General features: G+C 50.6%; 8 protein-coding genes across 8 annotated transcripts; 2 read left to right on the plus strand and 6 right to left on the minus strand.

The window, feature by feature from the left end:
- Positions 1–22: 22 nt before the first annotated feature.
- On the minus strand, positions 23–2,892 carry sey1 (dynamin-like GTPase SEY1; the record flags this gene model as incomplete). Its single annotated transcript, XM_056704337.1, has 4 exons — positions 23–324; positions 383–2,127; positions 2,188–2,640; positions 2,747–2,892. The coding sequence occupies 4 exons, from the start codon at positions 2,890–2,892 to the stop codon at positions 23–25; spliced, it is 2,646 nt and encodes an 881-aa protein (XP_056550297.1).
- A 512-nt stretch (positions 2,893–3,404) lies between these two features.
- N7496_011425 (uncharacterized protein) lies at positions 3,405–5,698 on the minus strand (the record flags this gene model as incomplete). Its single annotated transcript, XM_056704338.1, has 3 exons — positions 3,405–5,266; positions 5,323–5,562; positions 5,626–5,698. The coding sequence occupies 3 exons, from the start codon at positions 5,696–5,698 to the stop codon at positions 3,405–3,407; spliced, it is 2,175 nt and encodes a 724-aa protein (XP_056550298.1).
- A 1,516-nt stretch (positions 5,699–7,214) lies between these two features.
- Positions 7,215–8,750, minus strand: N7496_011426 (translation elongation factor Tu; the record flags this gene model as incomplete). The annotated part of the gene is made up of 4 exons (XM_056704339.1): positions 8,529–8,750; positions 8,203–8,465; positions 7,460–8,139; positions 7,215–7,399 (listed from the first exon to the last, which is right to left on the minus strand). Exons 1-4 carry the CDS (start codon positions 8,721–8,723, stop codon positions 7,215–7,217), a joined length of 1,323 nt encoding a protein of 440 aa, XP_056550299.1. The 5' UTR covers positions 8,724–8,750.
- Positions 8,751–9,185: 435 nt separating this feature from the next.
- Positions 9,186–9,878, minus strand: N7496_011427 (putative translation initiation factor IF3; the record flags this gene model as incomplete). The annotated part of the gene is made up of 1 exon (XM_056704340.1): positions 9,186–9,878. One exon carries the CDS (start codon positions 9,876–9,878, stop codon positions 9,186–9,188), a length of 693 nt encoding a protein of 230 aa, XP_056550300.1.
- Positions 9,879–10,345: 467 nt separating this feature from the next.
- N7496_011428 (guanosine diphosphatase) lies at positions 10,346–12,144 on the plus strand (the record flags this gene model as incomplete). Its single annotated transcript, XM_056704341.1, has 3 exons — positions 10,346–10,613; positions 10,687–12,025; positions 12,087–12,144. 3 exons carry the CDS (start codon positions 10,346–10,348, stop codon positions 12,142–12,144), a joined length of 1,665 nt encoding a protein of 554 aa, XP_056550301.1.
- Positions 12,145–13,176: 1,032 nt separating this feature from the next.
- N7496_011429 (uncharacterized protein) lies at positions 13,177–15,060 on the plus strand (the record flags this gene model as incomplete). The annotated part of the gene is made up of 4 exons (XM_056704342.1): positions 13,177–13,282; positions 13,352–13,751; positions 13,810–14,160; positions 14,214–15,060. The coding sequence occupies 4 exons, from the start codon at positions 13,177–13,179 to the stop codon at positions 15,058–15,060; spliced, it is 1,704 nt and encodes a 567-aa protein (XP_056550302.1).
- Positions 15,061–16,466: 1,406 nt separating this feature from the next.
- Positions 16,467–17,447, minus strand: N7496_011430 (uncharacterized protein; the record flags this gene model as incomplete). Its single annotated transcript, XM_056704343.1, has 2 exons — positions 16,467–17,226; positions 17,281–17,447. 2 exons carry the CDS (start codon positions 17,445–17,447, stop codon positions 16,467–16,469), a joined length of 927 nt encoding a protein of 308 aa, XP_056550303.1.
- A 367-nt stretch (positions 17,448–17,814) lies between these two features.
- On the minus strand, positions 17,815–18,462 carry N7496_011431 (NOPCHAP1/New4 family protein; the record flags this gene model as incomplete). The annotated part of the gene is made up of 2 exons (XM_056704344.1): positions 17,815–18,006; positions 18,076–18,462. The coding sequence occupies 2 exons, from the start codon at positions 18,460–18,462 to the stop codon at positions 17,815–17,817; spliced, it is 579 nt and encodes a 192-aa protein (XP_056550304.1).
- Positions 18,463–18,953: the final 491 nt, after the last annotated feature.

Consider the following 18,953-nt stretch of genomic DNA (forward strand, 5'->3'; position numbering starts at 1 on the left):
GGCAGCAAAGAGAGAAAAAAATTTACAAGTCATCCAAATCGTCAGTCTTCGAGCCAGAGCTTCGCTTTGGCAGATCAGACATTTCATACTCTTCCTTGTTTCCCGAAGAGCCAGCTCGGTCCGAAGCAGACATGGCAATGGCCTGGCGACCGGTATCGGATTGCTCGAGGAACTCGCGCAAGCGACGTTTGCCTTCCACGAGGGCCTGCTGGGATGCAGCCTCGGTCATTTTGATGATAGGGCCCCACAGGTTGAGCTGGTAGGTGACATAGGCACCGACGGCACATACAAAGAGCAGCAGGAAGTAGGCCGGGTTGCGGAGGACTAAAATTGTTTATGTTAGTAAGATCGATAAGAGACGAAAAGAAAGTAGCTGACTCACCCGCAATGATCTCATTCCAGCCCAGAGCCAGCAGGAGACCGTAGAAGTACAGTGGAACCTGCGTCATACCACCAATGGCACTCCGCTTGGCCTCGACGTAAACTCCATCGGCAGCCTTCTTGAAGCGCACAGTAAGTTCCTGGCGCTTGGCATCGCCCAGAATGGTCATTTCCTCTTCCAGGCTCTTGCCCTCGTCCTCATCCACACCGCCGATAGGGGCCAGGTCCTCTTCGTCGGCAGGAGTGGCAGTGCTAGGAGTGTGCCCGACCCAACGATCAAGAGGAGGAGGGGCGTTAGTCTCGGCAAGGCGGAATCGCGACAGAAGAGGAATCAAAGTCAGGGTAGACTCGCGAGCACGTGTATAGATGCCCTCAATGTCGTCAGTTGGGCGCCAGATCCGAGGCACACCGGCCTCGTCGTATCGGAACTTGTCCTCGAAGTTCTCGCGCAGCTTTAGGAGCAAATTACCCTCGGTCATTTCCTCATCAATCTTGGCATGCAAAACACCCCAAGACTTGCGACGCAGGCGCCACAGACCAACATCAACTTCTTCCAGGCTAGCATCGAAGCTACTGGCGCGGTCCGTGAATCTACGCTCGGCATCGAGAACGGTCTCCACGAACACATTCCAGATCCGATCCCAGAAAGCGGTCTCAATGGGCTTATCGCCATCATCGGGTGCACCGGCCCCAGCACGTCCAGAACCCAGGTTGTTGAACTCGAGTCCCACTGACTCGCCAAGACGAGACTGAACCCATCGTTCAACGCGGCTAGCCAACCGTCTCATCTCATCCCGCCGGAGACGACCGCTGACCTCAGACAACTCCTTCTCATATAACGCCAACTCCTGCTTATAGTTGCTCCAGGAGGCACCTTCAACCAGCGTTGATCGAGCGACTTCCTCGAACTTCTCCAACGAGGTTTTAGTTTCCTGGTTGACAATCTCGGCAAAGTCGTAGTTGCCGCCCTTCTTCTGACCGGACTTGACAGCGTTGGTCACAGCCTCGCTGAAGTCACGGATACCGGATTTGTGAGCGGCTGAGATCTGACCGTGGAACAGTGCCTTTAGTCGAGTATCAACCTTGCCCTCCAACTCAGCCTTCTTACGCTGGTAGACGCCCTTGTGGTACCGACTAGCCTCAGTCTCAAAGCCCTTGAGAGTCTTGGAGCGGGCACCGCGCATAGCAACACCCAAGCCACCGATGACTGCCGGAGATCCAAGGCGGACAGACTCGGCCTGCTTGTCCTCAAACGCAGTGATAGCCTCGTCGAATCCGATCATCACTTCCCGCAAAATCTCGTCACAGCGGAATTGGGCAAGCAGTTCCTGCTGGGTAGGCAGATCCAGGTCCTTATTATTGACAATTTGGTCCCAAATACCTTCAGCATAATGCGAGAATCCATCCGCTGGGATTCGCCGATGGTATTCAGGCAGGAAAACACCGCCCTCGGAGAACTCCCCCTTGAGCGCATCCCGTTTCGGGTCGCGGTGGCCCTCACGGAAGCGCAAGCCCAACTTTTGTGTTTCCGCCACGAACTGGTCAGGCTGATAGCCCTTGTGCGGAAGTCCGTAGAATTGGAAGTCGAAGTAATCGTGGATTGTAGAGTTCTCCAGTCCAGCGGGTTTTGAGATTGTTGACCACAGGCGGGCCAGATCTTCCAGTAGCGTCTTTTGGAGGTTCTTTAGCGGGGTGGTGCCAATGAAATCACGAATGACGAAGAAGAGGAGAGACCGGTGCGTAGTACTAGATCCACCACATTAGTACCTTGCTAAAACAAGCACAGACCGTGATTGACCCGCATACCTCTTATCCTTCAGGAATAATTGCAGGTTGACCTCGAACACGGTCTTAAGGAGACCCATGTTGGCACCCTGGTATAAACCGACTTGATGCTCCCAGATGTTCACGATGAGCACCTCACTGGTCGCAAGCGCAAACAGAGCACTCTTGCGCTCAAAGTCTTGGTCCTCGCCTCGTTCGCGACCATCAGTACCCTCCACATCCATCACCAAGATGTTATCCGCCATACGGGCCCCCTCGGTAGTCGCATCGCCTTGCTTCTTATTCTTCGACAGCCAAATACCCTTGGTCGTTTGCCGGCGCTCTTGCTCGGACATGACCGAGAATTGAGTACCGAACAGGTGATTCAGCAAGGTTGACTTGCCGGTCGACTGGGAGCCAAACACGGAGATGAGGTGGTAGTTGAAGCCGGCGGTCGTGACATCCTCGAGGGAGAGATACTTGGACAAGTTGGGACTGCAGAGTAGCTGTCAGCATCTAAAGTGAAGCTCGAAGGTGCGATTGTGCGCAGGCCTGCAGCTGCAGGTGGGCGCAAGAGCAAGGTGTATTCGGCGACTCGTACTTGAACTCCTTATCCCCGTCAATGACCTGCACTCCATGCTCGTAGGAAGTGACATCACTGCTATCACCGATCGTAGCAAAGTGGCCGTTCGCCATGATGGGAGGTGCTGTCGGGGTCCGGCCCAGTCCTGACGGGCGTTCGGACATGGTCGTTGCTATCGCACTCTAGAGGTGGTGTTGTGGGGACAGATCGCCGGGAGGTTGAGATGGTGGCGAAAGCAGGTGGGAGACGCGGGAACGAGGAGGTTGGGGGGAGAGGTGGATCATACAAAGGAAGCGCAACAGCACCGGATCAACCGAATGGGAATCGGAACAAGTCAGGACGATCACAAGGCCGTTGCACGAGTGCCGCGATCGAATGGTCCCGAGGTCGTTGCTGGGGGGGAACCTTAGGTAGTCTTACATAACCCCCTTTTAATTGGGGAAACTACGTAACTCGGGAGATCTATACGGGATCGGCCCCTTTAACTAGGAGCCAGCTGGTAGATTTAGTGGCAATCTTATTACCCAAATTAATAATTACAACTTCATATTGATTCAACGATGATCTTCGGTATAGGTGAGAGTATGTATTAAGAAAACAAAAGCATGAAATATTGTACAGTCGTAAGCGCGTCTCCTAAAATTAGTAGTGTTCAGTATAGCACAAAAACCAATCCCTACTCGGACCAATTCAAATTCCAACCATAGTCCAGACCTAGATCAACAGCTGGATTCGGCCATGTGAATTGCCCAAAGTCATCAAACAACCCTGTGAATGTATTGGATTCTATACCGGCAAAAGTGGTGTTGGAAACATCTTCGCCTTGCGACAACGGTTGGATGGGATACCCGGATGTGCTTTCTGTTGCAAAAACGGGGCTTTGAGTATTTGAAGTCCCGCTAGTATTCGTCGTAGATGTTCCATCAGGATCCGATAATGGGGGAGTGTATAGTTGACTTGGACTTGGTTTGTATGAAGAGTCTGCTGATGGCACCAGTTTTGGAGCAGTCTCGTCCTGGCCTTGGTTGTTTTGAGGCCTCAAGAGCTTGGTGCCAGCCCCGACGGTGATGGTTCCAAAGTAAGGCACCGTGACCTTGCACGTAGCTGATGACGGCCAATTGCGATGAATTTGTGATCTGGTATGAAAGATAGCACCGAGGATGTTTGCTGATTCGGCAGCTACAGATCCTCCCCTCTCAGTCGCTGCCTGTCCAAGAATCTCGACCACTTCCCCCACGAGCTTCCAGTCTTGTTCATCTTTTTGATTGTGAGGTACCGGTGATTCATCAGCGTGGCCGTGAAGATGAACGATGAGGAGCATGCTCATCGTAAAAGCAAAGAAATCAATCATTTTGCACAAATAAGACCTCGTCATTGATCGAAGCACTTTATACAGCACCAAGGCATCTCGGGCAGATTGAATGGCTTCACGATGGCAGAAGCTAAAGCGCTGATCATGTGGATATTTTAGCAAGAAGGGCATGTGCAAGAGAGCTCGGAGCACCTTGGGCATGAACTGCAAAGGAATCCGAGCATGAAATTGCTCCCGCTGCTCATTAGGACCGGGGGCGGTTCCGTAGAAGCTATTCGGCAAGGCTCTCCAAGCATCCATAAGCTCTTGATCAAGCTTCAAAGTCGTCTCTAGACACATATCGGCTGGGTTCTGGTTGCGGTCGACCATATGTCCGGTGATGACCCCAATGCGCAACATATACTGTTCTGCGGCAGAGATGCCCATGCTCAGGCGCCGCTCAATCTGTGGCTGGAAGAAGGATTCAGAGACTCCGTACGGAAGACCAAGGATCAAACTCAAAGATCTGTCTGCCGTTGTCAAAGAGCACCATATTCGCAGCCGTCGCTCAAAAAGAGTATCCGCAGGCCGTGGGTTACGAGTAGACAAGTGCATGCCCGCGAGGTGCGCAAATTCAATAGCTCGTCGATTGACAAGCCACGCCTTGCGCAACCGGCCCTCGTTCATGTGATACTTTGAAAGCAACATCTGAACCTCAATGCCAGGAAGCGTGGCCGCAAAGTCATCGTCACGAACCACAAGGCGATCCACGACCCCAGTGCAGCGAGCGGCAAATTCTTGCGGATCCAAAGGATGTTGTAGAGCACCGAAACTGAACTCGGGAAGTAGATGGATGACACTGATAGCGAGACAGACAACAGCCTTAGCGATCTCGGCGGGTGCAACCGTGCTCTCGCTAAGCTCTGAGGGAAAGTCAAACTGAGTCAGGAGGTCTGGGAAATGTTCGTCCCAGATACACCATAAATGTGAAGTTTCTGCAATGACCATGCGAATATCTGATGTTGGTGGAAGTAGCGACAGGAGCTCAGCTCGTGCAGCTCGTGCCTTTGGCGAGGTATCTTTCGCTCCTGCAAATCGGTCATTGCTGTCTGAATCCTCGCGGCGGCTCAAGAGATAGTTATCAAACAGCTGCATTACCGGGGCATTCTGAATTTGGTCGCTGGATGGGCCGAGTTGATCGGATTCGGTTGCTGGCGGGGTCACTTCTGCCTGGGGGAGATTCCGGGCTAGCATGGTTAGCATTAGGTGGGCTTGGTCGGATGCAAGACAAATATATACTAACAAGGAGCGTTGTTTGAGCTTTGCTGGTCCAGCCGTTTGGATAGCTCCTGTACTACAGTCTCTAGGTGAGCTACCCGCTCCCGCAGACTATATCGTTGATCGCCTTGGGTAGAGCCCGGCGCGGATCCAGGGTCATCGGAGCTATGCTCTTGGTCAATACAGGTAGAGCCTCGTAATCGACATTCATTGCAGGTATCAGGGCGATCTGGGTGGTAGGTGCAACGGATTTTGCGCCGACGACCTGTCGGAAGACTTCAGCATTGAGCACATTGGCCTGGAAGGCAGACTATCTGCCGTAACATACATTCGACACAACTCTTGGTCCCCTTGCGCATCTTCTTGCGAGGGGGGCCGTTGGACTCGCCCCAAATATCCATTTCCCCCAGAGCTAGCTACAGCCCACGAGTAACAGAGATCGTTTGGGGTGTTAATCAGCTAGATTTCTCGTGTTGGCGCGATCAGACGGTGGCGGGCACCAGCCGGAGTGCAGTGATGATTTCAAGAGCCCTACTCGACGCGAGACGACGGTATAGGATGAAGGGAAACGCCTCAATTTTGTCGAAAGCACATCTCAGAGAATCTGGAATATTCCAAGATCAAGCTTACGAGAAAGCCGACAAGTCGTCATCTCAAGGCCGACCGCTTTAGATTACTTTTGAGGTGCGGCCTGGCATCATCATGTAGGTGCGTGGGGATAAGAAAGCACGGGAAAATAGTCACGAATATCACTCACTCGTAGCCAGAATTAAGCACTAGAGTCGCCACAAAATGAAGCTGGAATAGTTGACTTCATGTCAATTGACCGGATATTTTACACAGGTAATGCAATATCACCTAGAAGAAACTGTGTCGCCTCGGCCCAGAAACATATATGTAAAAAGGAAAACAAAATGCCCCAATCCCGGGTAAATGAAAGTACGGTATAGCTCTCAAGGTACACTTAGCACGATTTACATAGTATAGCTACAGTGTCAATAGTGCTTCAAGAAGATCTAGAGCTTCATACGTGGGATATGGCCATATGTGTAGATGCAATACGTGAAGTTAGCTGAGAGGGAGCATCAAATTAAGAGACTCAAGGTGCTACTTTTTTTTTCTACAAACCTAACCATACAAATTAGCGGCACGCATCGTAAGATATCTCAAACAATTATGTAAAGTCCAAATAGTGCTGCTTAGCAAGGCCAAGGGTTGTACGTTGATTGATACTCGTTCTGTGAATGTTATCGAACCAAGACTCACGGATGGGAGCTGAGCTTTTACAAGTGAAGAGCATTGCCAATTCTTATACCCCAAGGCAGAATTTCACCACATGTTATCGTCTTGTGATACAAGCTTCGGCGTCTCCAAGCAACTATCATACTGCATATAGAGGCCGCTCCAGTATACTTCGATCAAATAACCACACACTACTAAACTACATCCACGCGTACTGATCCGGTGTTCCGAGACTTGGTCCGGCGCATCCGGCGATCGTCCGTGCACTTCGTCCGAATAACATGGACGCTTTTTGCCCCACAGCCAAGAAATCAGAACGCGTGATTACTTCCCAACTAACTCTAGACTTTCTATTGGGATAGCTGTTTTGACTCGATGTATTAAAGTGATGTGTTGGATTCGATTTTTGTTTTTAATACAAAATTCCACGGGAGGAGGGGAGAGAAGATACAACCAACGACATCTCCAATACAGTAGAGGTACATGAACAAGATTCAAGCGAAAACTCCAGCTTTCTCCCAGATCCCTTGAGCTGATCGACAGTTCCCGCGCTGTGAATATAGGATGACAGACAAACAAGAAAAGAAAGAAGAAGAAGATAATAGGGGGTGTCATAATACAAGGGCCAGATCAGTCTTTGGAAGACTCATCCGGCCAAGGTCGAGCAAGACCAATTTACTGGTCCATCACACGGGTGATCAGACCAGTGGCGACGGTGCGGCCACCCTCACGGATGTTGAAGCGCTGACCAGCCTCGGCAGCGACGGGGCGGTGGGTAGCGAGGACCATCTCGACGTTGTCACCGGGCTGGACGCGGCGGGACTCGTCACCATCGGGGAAGGTAAGGTCACCGGGCTCATCTGTAATTTAAAAGTTAGATCTGATTAAGATATAAGACTATGTGGGCGGATGGAACTTACCAGCAGTGCGGAGGTAGACCTGGGGGCGGTAGTTGGCACCGAAACCGGTACGGCGACCACCCTCAGCCTCGGTCAGAACGTACATGGAGACCAGGAACTTCTGGGCAGCCTTGGTGCTGCCGGGCTGGGCGATGACCATACCACGGCGAATGTCCTCACGGCGGACACCACGGAGCAGGAGACCAGAGTTGTCACCAGCGCGGGACTCGTCACAGGTCTTCTTGAAGGTCTCGATATCGGTGACCTTGGTCTTGATGGGGGTGTCGGAGCCACCAACAATCTCAACCTCGGTATCCTTCTTCAGCAGACCACGCTCAACACGGCCGGAGGCGACGGTACCACGGCCGGGGATGGAGAAGACTTCCTCAATGGACATGAGGAAGGGCTTGTCGAGGTCACGCTCGGGGGTGGGGATCCAAGTGTCAACGGCGGTCATCAGGGCATCGATACGCTCAGCACCAATGTCGGGGCGGCGGTCCTCAAGGGCGCAAAGGGCGGAACCGAAGATGATAGGGGTCTCCTCACCCTCGAAGCCGTAGGTGGACAGGAGCTCACGCATCTCAAGCTCGACGAGCTCAAGCATCTCAGGATCATCGACGGCATCGACCTTGTTGACGAAGACAACGATCTTCTGGACACCGACCTGACGGGCGAGCAGCAAGTGCTCACGAGTCTGGGGCCTGTGGAAAAAAAGACCTGTCAGAACGACAGGCTAACGAGATTAGATCGGGCATTGAACATACATCTGACCATCGGAAGCAGCAACAACAACAATGGCACCATCCATGTTGGCGGCACCAGTAATCATGTTCTTGATGTAATCGGCGTGACCGGGACAATCGACGTGAGCATAGTGGCGGTCCTCAGTCTGGAACTCAATGTGGGCAGTGGAAATGGTGATACCACGCTTGCGCTCCTCAGGGGCCTTGTCAATGGAAGCGTAGTCGAGGAAGTTGGCCAGACCCTTGGAGGCCTGGTGCTTGGTGATAGCGGCAGTCAGGGTGGTCTAGATGAGATGAACAGATTAGACACGCCGGGAGACAAGATCATCATGCCATTGAATGCTCACCTTGCCGTGATCGACGTGACCAATGGTACCGATGTTAACGTGGGGCTTGGTGCGCTCGAAGGCAGTGGCCAGGCCACGGGCAGCCATCTTGTCACTAGCAAAGACATGGTGGATGGGGTTGATGGCGCGCGGGCGCAGCAGGGACGACCGGCTGGTGCGGGCCAGGAGGTTGAGGGAACGGGTAATGCTCGACATCTTGCAAAGAGAAGCCCCAAAGAAACGATGGACAACAAGGAAGCAAAAAGGAAACTCGATGGGGAAGAAGAAGAGAGTCGCGAAATCAACAGCCAAATTTTCGGGGCGGACAGGGAGCGCTTAGTCATGCATCGGCCAATCAGGGGCCGCAAATTGCGGAGGTCCGGCTGTCATCAACAACTAGATGTAGGAGATTCCGACAAATGATGCTAGATTTTAGGTAGTTGAGAATTTAGAGAGGCAGATGTTTACTTTGAGTGTTAGCTCTCCGAGTTTGGGTTTCCCCCGAATGGTAAATGCAGCACCCGAACTATCCAAGTTCCATCTATAGCTCGGAGACGCATTGTCAATTCGTTTAATACACCTTATACAATGCGAAATATCCAGTAAATAACGCTATATTTGACAAGAATAGCAGCCTGAACGCGCTATACAAAAGCCTGCTCCTTTTCGTACAGTAATTTAGGTCTCCTTTTTGACCGTAATCATCACCTGCTTGCCTGGCTCTCCCTCCATTGCCTTGACTTGGGTACCACCAGCTTCCCTCGTAGTATCCAGTACACTCTGAATGACCTGCTTGATTTCATCCACAGTGGGTGAGCGCTTGGCCTTCTTCCGCTTCATGATCACCTCCACTTTCCGACCCTTCTCCAGGAAGTTGGTCAACTGCTTCAAACGGTGCGACAGGTCATGGGCGTCAATGGCCCAGTTCAGCTCAATCTGCTTTGTTTGTACTTTTCCAGCCTTTGCAGATTTGGCTTTGGCCTTCTCATGTTGCTTGGCCTCCATCTTGTTCAGGATTTTGCAGACAGGCGGTCGTTCGTCTTCGGCAGGGGAGACTTGTAGCAGGAAAAACTTGCTGCGGTCAAAGGAATCGAGAACTTCGGCTAGTCGGCGGGGAGGCATGAGGTTTTGCTCCTCGTCGACTAGCTGCACAAGCCGAGTGCCAATAGCTTCGTCCTTGATCTGTGTCGGAGCATTCGGTGTTCGTACGACAGGCAGCGCGAGGCGGGGGCACTGGTGGAAGTAACGTGGCTGGAATCCATTCCGGAGAGAGTATGACTGCACAAGGGAGACTGTGGGAGTGCGAAGAGGAGTGATAAAGGTCTGACGCAAGGCCTGTGCCGTGGAGACGAGGCCGCGCATGTGGTTCATGTTGTCGGAGTGGAAGGAAGGTGAAGTAGTGAGGGAAAATAACTATAAAACGGGATGTGTGTCAGAATGAGCCTAAATATAAAGTCGGAATGAGTGGGATTCGAACGTTGAGTGGGTTATTGTGAGGCAGTAGGTGAGTCTGATCGAGCTGGTCGAGCTTTACGGAGAAGTGGCAGTTGACCTCTGGGGAAGACCGCATCGAGTAAGAGCCACGCCACATCTGCGCCACAGACCGAGAACCCTGAAATTGCCATCTCCTTTCTCTCCTGTTTTTCCTTTTCCTCGTCCATCCCCATCGTCAATTTTTACCCATTTCCTTGCTGGGCTTGTTTGAGGTTCCCGGAGGATCAATGGTTTCTTGTCTTCTGTGTTGTTCCTTTTAACCCTTCCGATCGTTACGCCCTCGCTTTCGGTGGCAACTTCCGCCATCTGTCTTCTGCTTATCTTACCCTCCGCGGTTTGCTCGCATGTCGACTGGAGTCGACAACCAACAGCAACCCCAAAAGTTCATAGACTTGGAAACCGTCGCCCGTCACCGTTCGGTGTCCCGCAGTAACGGTTCCGCTGTCCCGCCGCCCATTGAGTCCGATCGAGTGTTTGATAAACAACCCGATAAGATGGTCTCTCAAAGTCAAAAGTCCCGTTGGCTGAAGACCGGCGCCATTGTCGGCTTCATTTTTATGGTCCTCCTATGGCTCTCTCCTTCTAAGCCCGCCGTTTCCGGTTTCACCCAGGGTATGCGCCCCGCAAATTTGAAATGTAACGCCTATGCGATATCGACATCACTAACAAATCTCCCTCTGTACAGAGAAAGCGCCTTCTGCCGGTGGTGTCTCCACCAAGTGCACTAAGCCTTTCGATTCGTCCAAGCCTTTGATTCAATATGCTCTCATGATTGACGCCGGCAGTACCGGCTCTCGTATCCACGTTTACCGATTCAACAACTGCGGCTCTACCCCGGAATTGGAGAATGAGGTCTTTGAGCAGACCAAGAAGAAGGAGGGTGGCTCCGGCCTTAGCTCCTACAAGGAGGATGCCGATGGTGCGGCTCGCAGCCTGGACCCCCTTCTGGAGGTTGCTCTGCAGAATGTCCCCGAAGAGTACCGGTCTTGCACTCCGATCGCCGTCAAGGCTACCGCTGGATTGCGTCTTCTGGGCCCTGAACTCAGCAAGAATATCCTGGAGGCTGTGCGTACTCGTTTGGAGACCGTCTATCCCTTCCCCGTTGTCGCCCGTGAGAAGGGTGGCGTTGAGATCATGGACGGATCCGACGAGGGTGTCTACGCCTGGATTACCACCAACTACCTCCTGGGCAAGATCGGTGGCCCGGATGAGACTCCCACCGCTGCCATCTTCGATCTGGGTGGTGGATCTACTCAGATCGTGTTCCAGCCCACCTTCGAGAAGAGCAAGGCTGGTGGTATGCCGGAACACTTGGCCGAGGGCGACCACAAGTACGAGCTGAAGTTTGGCGGCCGCGAGTTCGAACTGTACCAGCACTCTCACCTTGGCTACGGCCTGATGTCTGCCCGCGAGTCTATGAACCGTGTGGTTTTGGAGGCCATGCTTGCCAACAACGATAAGGACTTGTCCTGGCTCAAGCGCCCCATTTCCAACCCTTGCATTCAGCCTGACATGGAGAAGGAAGTCTCTGTGACTTTCCCTGATGACCACCCTCTTGGTCCCAAGGTTACTGTCACCATGGCCGGTCCTCGGGACGCTTCCGCCGCTCCCCAGTGCCGCGCCATTGCTGAGAAGATTCTAAAGAAGGATTCCGAGTGCAAGCTGGCTCCTTGCTCTTTCAACGGTATTCACCAGCCATCCCTCGAGAAGACTTTCTCCCACGAGGATGTTTATATCTTCTCTTACTTCTATGACCGTACTGCGCCTCTGGGCATGCCCTCCTCGTTCACCCTCGATGAGCTGCACAAGCTTACCGCTACCGTCTGCGGTGGTGAGGATAGCTGGAATGTCTTTGAGGGCGTGGAAGATGCTCTCAAGGAACTTCGTGACCGTCCCGATTGGTGCATGGACCTCAACTTCATGATGGGTCTCCTGCACACCGGTTACGAGATGCCCTTGTCCCGCGAGGTCAAGATCGCCAAGAAGATCAAGGATAACGAGCTGGGCTGGTGCCTTGGTGCGAGGTAAGCTTTGCAATTCCCTCCATTGCTTGTTTATCACAGATTTGCTAACTTCAATTCTCAGCTTGCCTCTTCTTAGCCAGGAGTCTGGCTGGACCTGCCGTATCAAGGAAGTTTCATGAGCTTCCTATACAGCATGATGTCCAAATTATCATTTTTAATCATATGGTTCGGCCATAATACGTGATGGGTCCATGCATATAAATAGATACTCGACATGCTTTGTTTTACCTCCTTTTTCTTTTCCCATCTTGTCTTCATATAGACCTTCTTGTCAGCCTTTTATTTTTCACTTTCTTCTTGTTTCAAAGGCCTTGTGGCGGAAATGACATCACTTGAACGCTATAAACATCAATTATTGTAAACTTGAAAGGCCACAAAAGCCTGGTGGGGTGTGCCTCCCTCACCCAGCTACAATATATACCACGGGAACAACCACCTGATACCTGGCCTAGTTTTTAACGTGTTGGCGAGGACGCTTCTCCGATGCGATGTAGGTATTAAACTGGTTCTGAATCGTTTCAAAGTGCATGGCGGCATACATGATGATGCATTTGAGAAAATCTTCATCTGTGTATATTGAGAATTTCCGGGGCTGGACAGCTGATCACAACCTTGACGGCGGAACTGGCGCGACTATTATTTCGACTGGCCGTGGTATTCTGGTGGAAGCAACCAAAGGCACTTGGTTGACAGGCACAGCCCCAATATTCATGTAGATCTACTAAATCCAATTATGCTCCCGTCATTGTTTGCTATTCTAAATATTTCCCTCATTATATTTTTGTGAAAAGGTTGTCTTCTGAAGAAAGTTGTCGAGGGCTCGGGATCCACCGTCCGGTACTTTCCGATACACAAATTACCTACTTTGATTTTCCCTTTTCTGTGTGGTGTTACATTCCGTTACGAAGCGATACGGGAGTATAGAGTCGCAGGTTCAGGCGACGCGTGTTTATCCCGATCATATTCGGTCTATGAAACAATATGCTGCACAGTGCCGAAGCTGATCGGCCCGTGAGAGGTATTTCTTGAAAAGTAGCGATGCCGACACAGCCGATTCTTGTACTACAAAAGACAGAGCCCATCCTGCCTGTTTGTTCTTCTCTTCATTCACATTCGATCTCCATCAAAGAACCAAACAGACTTAAATCAAAATGACCGCAGCTATTGAAACAGACGTTCTGATTGTGGGCGGTGGTCCAGTAGGATTGCTTACAGCTTATGGTCTAGCTAGACAAGGAGTGGACTCTATCGTTGTGGGTGAGTGGTGCATGAAAATATTGCCTCCTTCTCTAGAACCTTCGTTAACTCTTGATAACCTCGATTTAGAGAAAAATAACAAGAATGAACAAGCCATGTATGGCCGGGCTACTACCCTTTACCCTCGGACACTGGAGATGCTCGATCAGCTAGAGCTTCTAGACGAGATGAACCAGATCGGCTTCGTTGCCCGCAACAGTGTGACATACAAGGATGGCAAGCTGGTCACCTCGCGTGGCTGGCATGTCATGTTTGAGCGGATGCATGGCACCTTCTTGGACTACTGCTTGAACATCCGGCAGAAGTTCAGCGAGAATGTGTACCGCGATGCATATTCGAGAATCGGAGGAAAGCCTTTCATTGGTTGGAAGCTTGAGGATTTCACCCTCGACAATTCGGTAGAGGATGACTTCAAGGTTACTTCACATCTTACTGAGATCAGCTCTGGCGACTCTGTGACTGTCAAGAGGTAAGATATAAGATATGCTCGAATATTTGTCCATTTCCGTGCTAACAGTCTGCGGTAGTAAATACATCGTGGGAGCAGATGGCGGCAGCTCACTGGTCAGACGACTCGCCGGCGTTCCTTTTGAAGGCGACCGTACCGATTTCAAATGGGTTCGTATCGACGGCTACTTTAAGACGAACATGCCCAATGCAGACGTCGGATTCGCCTCGATCGAGTCGAAGAGCCATGGCAATGTCTTGTGGGTCCAGTTGGATCACGGAGTTAAACGCATTGGATTTGCGATGACTGAGGAGATGCTTGCCAAGTATGGCAGCAACCTTACCGAAGAGCAAGCTGTAGCCGAAGCCGTCAAGTCCATGGAGCCGTTCACCCTGGAAGTTGAAAAGGTTGAGTGGTGGACCCTGTACAGGTACTTCGAAAACTAAAAGCCTGAAAGAGATCCAGCAACTAACAGTCTTCTAGTATCAATCAAAGGGTGGCCGACGCCTTCTTTGCCAATGACAGGGTCCTGCTAGCAGGCGATGCCTGCCACACTCATTCTTCCGGCGCTGCCCAGGGAATGAACACTGGTGTTCACGACGCTGTCAACCTTGCTTGGAAACTGGGCGGCGCTGTCAAAGGCTGGTACGGACCCGAAGTTCTTCAAACCTATGAAGACGAACGTCGTCCGGCAGCGCAACATCTCATCGAGCTCGACAAGGCCTTCTCAGCCACGATTTCAGGAACTGTTCCGGAACAGTACAAAGGTTCTCGGCTCAATGCAAATGAGCTATTTACTAAGCTATTCGATGAAACCATCTTGTTCAACATTGGTCTCGGAATTAGCTATGGCGAGAATGCAATCAACAAAGCCCCTTCAACAGGTATGATCTCGGCCGGCCGAAGAGGACCAGATGCTCTGATTATGGCACCTGGATCTCGTGTCCCCATGCGACTATACCAAGTGACGAAAAACACTGGCCAGTGGTGTATCATTGTCTTTGCGGGAAGACCCGATGTTACCAGAGATGTGTTGTCCAAGTCAGTCTCAGAGCTGAATACAACTCGAGCAAGGCTCCCCGAGAAAATGATCAGATTCATTACCTTGTTCGCAGGAAGCGTTGATGGTGGTGATAGCGCCTTTGGAAACCCACGAATCGGAAACATCTACTATGATCTGGATCGGTCTGCTCATGACAGGTATTCCATTGCTACTGCTAAAGGTGGAGTGGTCATTCTTCGTCCAGATGGCATTCTGGGCAACGCTACTTCGCTTGATGACATCGATGCAGTCAAGGATTTCTTTGCTGGATTTGCAGTGTCTGCTTGATTAGGCACCTCACCCAAAACATTAGAGTGTATTTATTTAGCGTTCTGATGCCACATATACAAATTTATCATTAAAATTGAAGATCAAACCAGTACGGATCCAAAAATGTATCATCATCAAATCGTAAGTCTCCAAAGAACTCCTCCGAGAACGGCATTTCTGCACCGGTTTCTGGCACCATAGACAGATTTTCAAGCTCGTTTTGATGCCGACTTGTCGGCCGATCAGTGGCATCAGACTGCTCATCAAGGTTGTCTGATAATTAAACGTCAGCTAATTACTAGTAACTCCAAGAACTAATGGCTTACCCGATGTAGCGGTGAGGCATTTCGACCTAATGACGAGAAGGCTTCTAGCACATCGTTCTGCCGCAACATTATACAGTCTGAGATGGTCGAAACAACTGTAACATTTCGTCCAAGACTCTTCAAGTGAGGTTTTTGTCACAACGTCGACGATTGAGGGTGAAAGTTTAGCGAGGAGGATGATTGATGCTGCCGTAAACGTGTCTTCGTGGTGACATCACATTAGTATCTGGGTTAACCTTGCAGGGCCTTATTTCTTACAGAACAAGTTATAAAACCATACGCTGGACAGTTCATTAGTACATGTTTGATGCACTATAGAGACAAGGTCGATGGCAGCCTCGGCGCAGTATACTGAGCAGTCAAGGCTGTATCTTGCGTAAATACCGTCGAGGTGTTGATTGGTGCGTTTGCTAGCCCTTATCATGTGAGATAGCACGGGTCGATAGAGCAAGATCTTCAGATACGAGAATCTATTATGAGACCTGATTAGTATAAGTGCTCTTAGATTGCTAGCGCAGGTTGTAGCATACCGTGCTTTGAGGAGAAGCATTTCTCTCATGAAATCTTCCCCACCATCTTGATGCATCTTCATGTCCCAGTCTAGGTAGTTTGGAAGGTTCTTTTTGAAAGCCTGTAATTCAGCATCGATTTGAGCAATGCTCTACATATCGGGGCCGTTTCTCGAGTTGCTATGATGGCTTGTTGTTTCATCGGCCACAAAGCCTCCGTTGTTGTAAAGTTTGAAGAGAATCGTTCGGAGTACATCGTGCAGCTTTAAGGTTTCCACAAACCAAGAAGCACGTGAAAAGACATCCGCTGGTTGCTTACAAGCCGTATCATCCATAGTAAGATAACAGTCGTCAATGGCTTCTGGCTTGGGGATCAACGGTTTTTGATGGATCATCGCCGGCCGACCTAGCATTGTGCTTGTAGACCTAAGTGGAAAGCTTGTGAGCAGTTGTTCTGGCTCAAACGACATTGCAATGTACTTACAGATCCAACAAGACACATCCATGCCAAACTCGTCGTCTTATTTGAACCTCAGTAAATGAGTATCGTGTATCATTAGCCCCCGAATGAAGGCCTAATGCTTGTGCTTCACGACAAGCCATTCCTATTACATGCCAACAGCGGTTTGGTAGAGGAGCTTTGTAGGTAATGTGCCATCAGCAAAAGCGTTTGACACAAGGCAAGGTCGCCATTTTCCAGATAGTTGAGATCCAGTGCTGGCTTGCACAGTTTGAAAAAGGCCTCGGAAGTCACTTCTCGATCAACTTGTACAACATCGGAAAACTGGCAACCGAGAGCAAAAACAGCATTCAATGCAAAGTAAAACGTAGTCGAGCTCACATCCAGAGAACCTAGACCAAGTCCACGAGCCTTAATCTTAGTTGATCCTGGTTGACCTGGTTCCCATAATGACTGGTACGCATCCCTAAATGCAGGTTCATGAACAAAAGGGTAGAGGGAATGGATCCTAGAGAAATAACAGGAAACAAGATGATCAGCCAAGGGACGTGGCGGTAGTGAGCTAATGCCAGTTTCATGCAGGGGGCCTTCCTGGTGGCCAAGGCGCTGTGAACGAGTCTGTCCAGCATTGGGACTAGATACCGTGGAGTCTATCCTCAAAGTATCTTGAAGCTGTTGTATAAAAGCAATGGCCGAAGACTCGCCGAAGTGTTCTTTGCCCGTCGCATAATCCCCCTTAGGAGACTTTGAGACTAGACCCATGGCAGTCACACCAACATCATCCTCATCACCAATAGGGACTGGCCCAAGATTGCCGGATACCTCTAGGTTTGTAGAAAAGCTATTGAACGGTGCTGGAACTGCACCATGACTAGGCTTCGATTGTGGTCTTGACATTTGTCAGCTGACATACGATGGAAGCTAGCAATAGAGTACAACATACATCGTCCGACTGCCGGGAGGCCCATCATTGTAACTGCATTCCTCCCGTCGACGATGACAGGTGCCACAACGTGGACGAATGCCATCGCAACGAATCCTCGATTTTCGACAGGTGTTACATGCTCGATTGACCCTTCTTCTTTGGGGACGCCTTGACTGGAGGGCCATGGCCCAGATTGATCATTGCTGCCGACTCCAATGAAGAGTGATAGGAATGATGCAGATAATTCAGGATTTCTTGGACGACATGTCGTGAATGGAGAGTTTGATGTTTAGATCAGATCCGCCGTTGCCGGGACCCTATGCGGAAACATCAAGATCACGTGTTTGGGTGCATAGGGAAATCTAAGAGAGGATTCTAAAAAAACACAAGAATATGTGACAGTGGGGGTTTTCTGGTATTTGGGTATCTCATAGCCCTGAAGCTTGTCTGAAACGTTGGTTCTCGATCGAATGGGCGGCGAGGCTTATGAAAATGCGGTGCGCTAGCAAGAGTATATAGATACAAGAATTCGAGTCTTCATGAGCCTTGCGTTTAGTCCGCCATCTCTTCGATGGACGGTTTATCCGCAGACGAAGTAATTCCACCCATAAGCTGCCCAAGAAGGTCCGAATCTCCCTTGTCTTTGGCCGAGTTTCCGTCGGGGCCCTCATCATCGCCCTCATCGCCACTGGAGGAGTCTTCATCACCGCCACGTTTCTCCTCAAGAACCCCTAGTCCCAGGTTCTAGAAACAGCCAGTCAGCGTGGGCACTTTGACAAAGCCAATGTAAAGAAAAAAAGAAGTTCCACATACCATCTCAATGTAATCCTTGCCGTCATCGTCCACAGAATCCAAGACCATCTCTTGGCCCCTGCCGGCCGCAATTTCTTTTTCCAAATCCTCATTCGCATTCTTCATCTTGGGCAAAAAGCTCGACAATCGCGACAAAAGGTCCGAGCCGCCTTCCATGCGATGTATATTGGGCTTAGGGCGACCACCGATATGAGGTATTGAGGGCGCGGAAGCGGGAGTCGTAGTCTCATGAACGTCATGCATATCCTCATCCTCGTCTTCACTGTCTTCTTCTTCGCTCTCGCTTTCTGATGATGAGGAGCCGGAGGATGACGTCGGGTCGTCGTCTGAAGGAAGCTGTCCCCGGTTGAGGCGGTCCTCTGTTGAACTAGCGGCTGTTGCTCTCATGATGGCGGTGGTATATTATCTCCGCAATCGTGTATTTCTTTCAAGCGCCCTCTTCGCTCGTGACGACCGACGGTACAAGATGTCGCGACGTTCGGTGGAAGGCACTAGGAATTCGTTCGCGAGTCGGAGATGTGACACCTGAAGGATGCGCTGGGGGGAATCCGAGAAGAAAGGTAGGGTGGCGAAATGGTCTGATTAGACGGCCTTGAAGTATTAAGGGTCAGGTATTTGTCTTGACACCGGGCAATTATTGTGAAAAGTCGAGTCGCATGGGCTGGCGATTTCAACTTTTTGGGTGGAGCTGGGCCCGATAACGATAACGCTAAGTCTAAATCGAGGCGCCGCTAGTATGCTTCAATCTATTTATTTATCACTATAGGAGGTTTTATCCACTGTCACAGGGTATTGATTGTGATTTCATACATGTATTCGTACAATATTAATATTACAAGATTGAAGAGATCTCCAAGAAGCAGCCTCATAATTTGGCT

This window comes from Penicillium cataractarum (genome assembly GCF_028827025.1).
Source record: "Penicillium cataractarum strain IBT 29864 chromosome Unknown utg000009l, whole genome shotgun sequence".
Classification (NCBI taxonomy): Eukaryota; Fungi; Ascomycota; class Eurotiomycetes; order Eurotiales; family Aspergillaceae; genus Penicillium; species Penicillium cataractarum.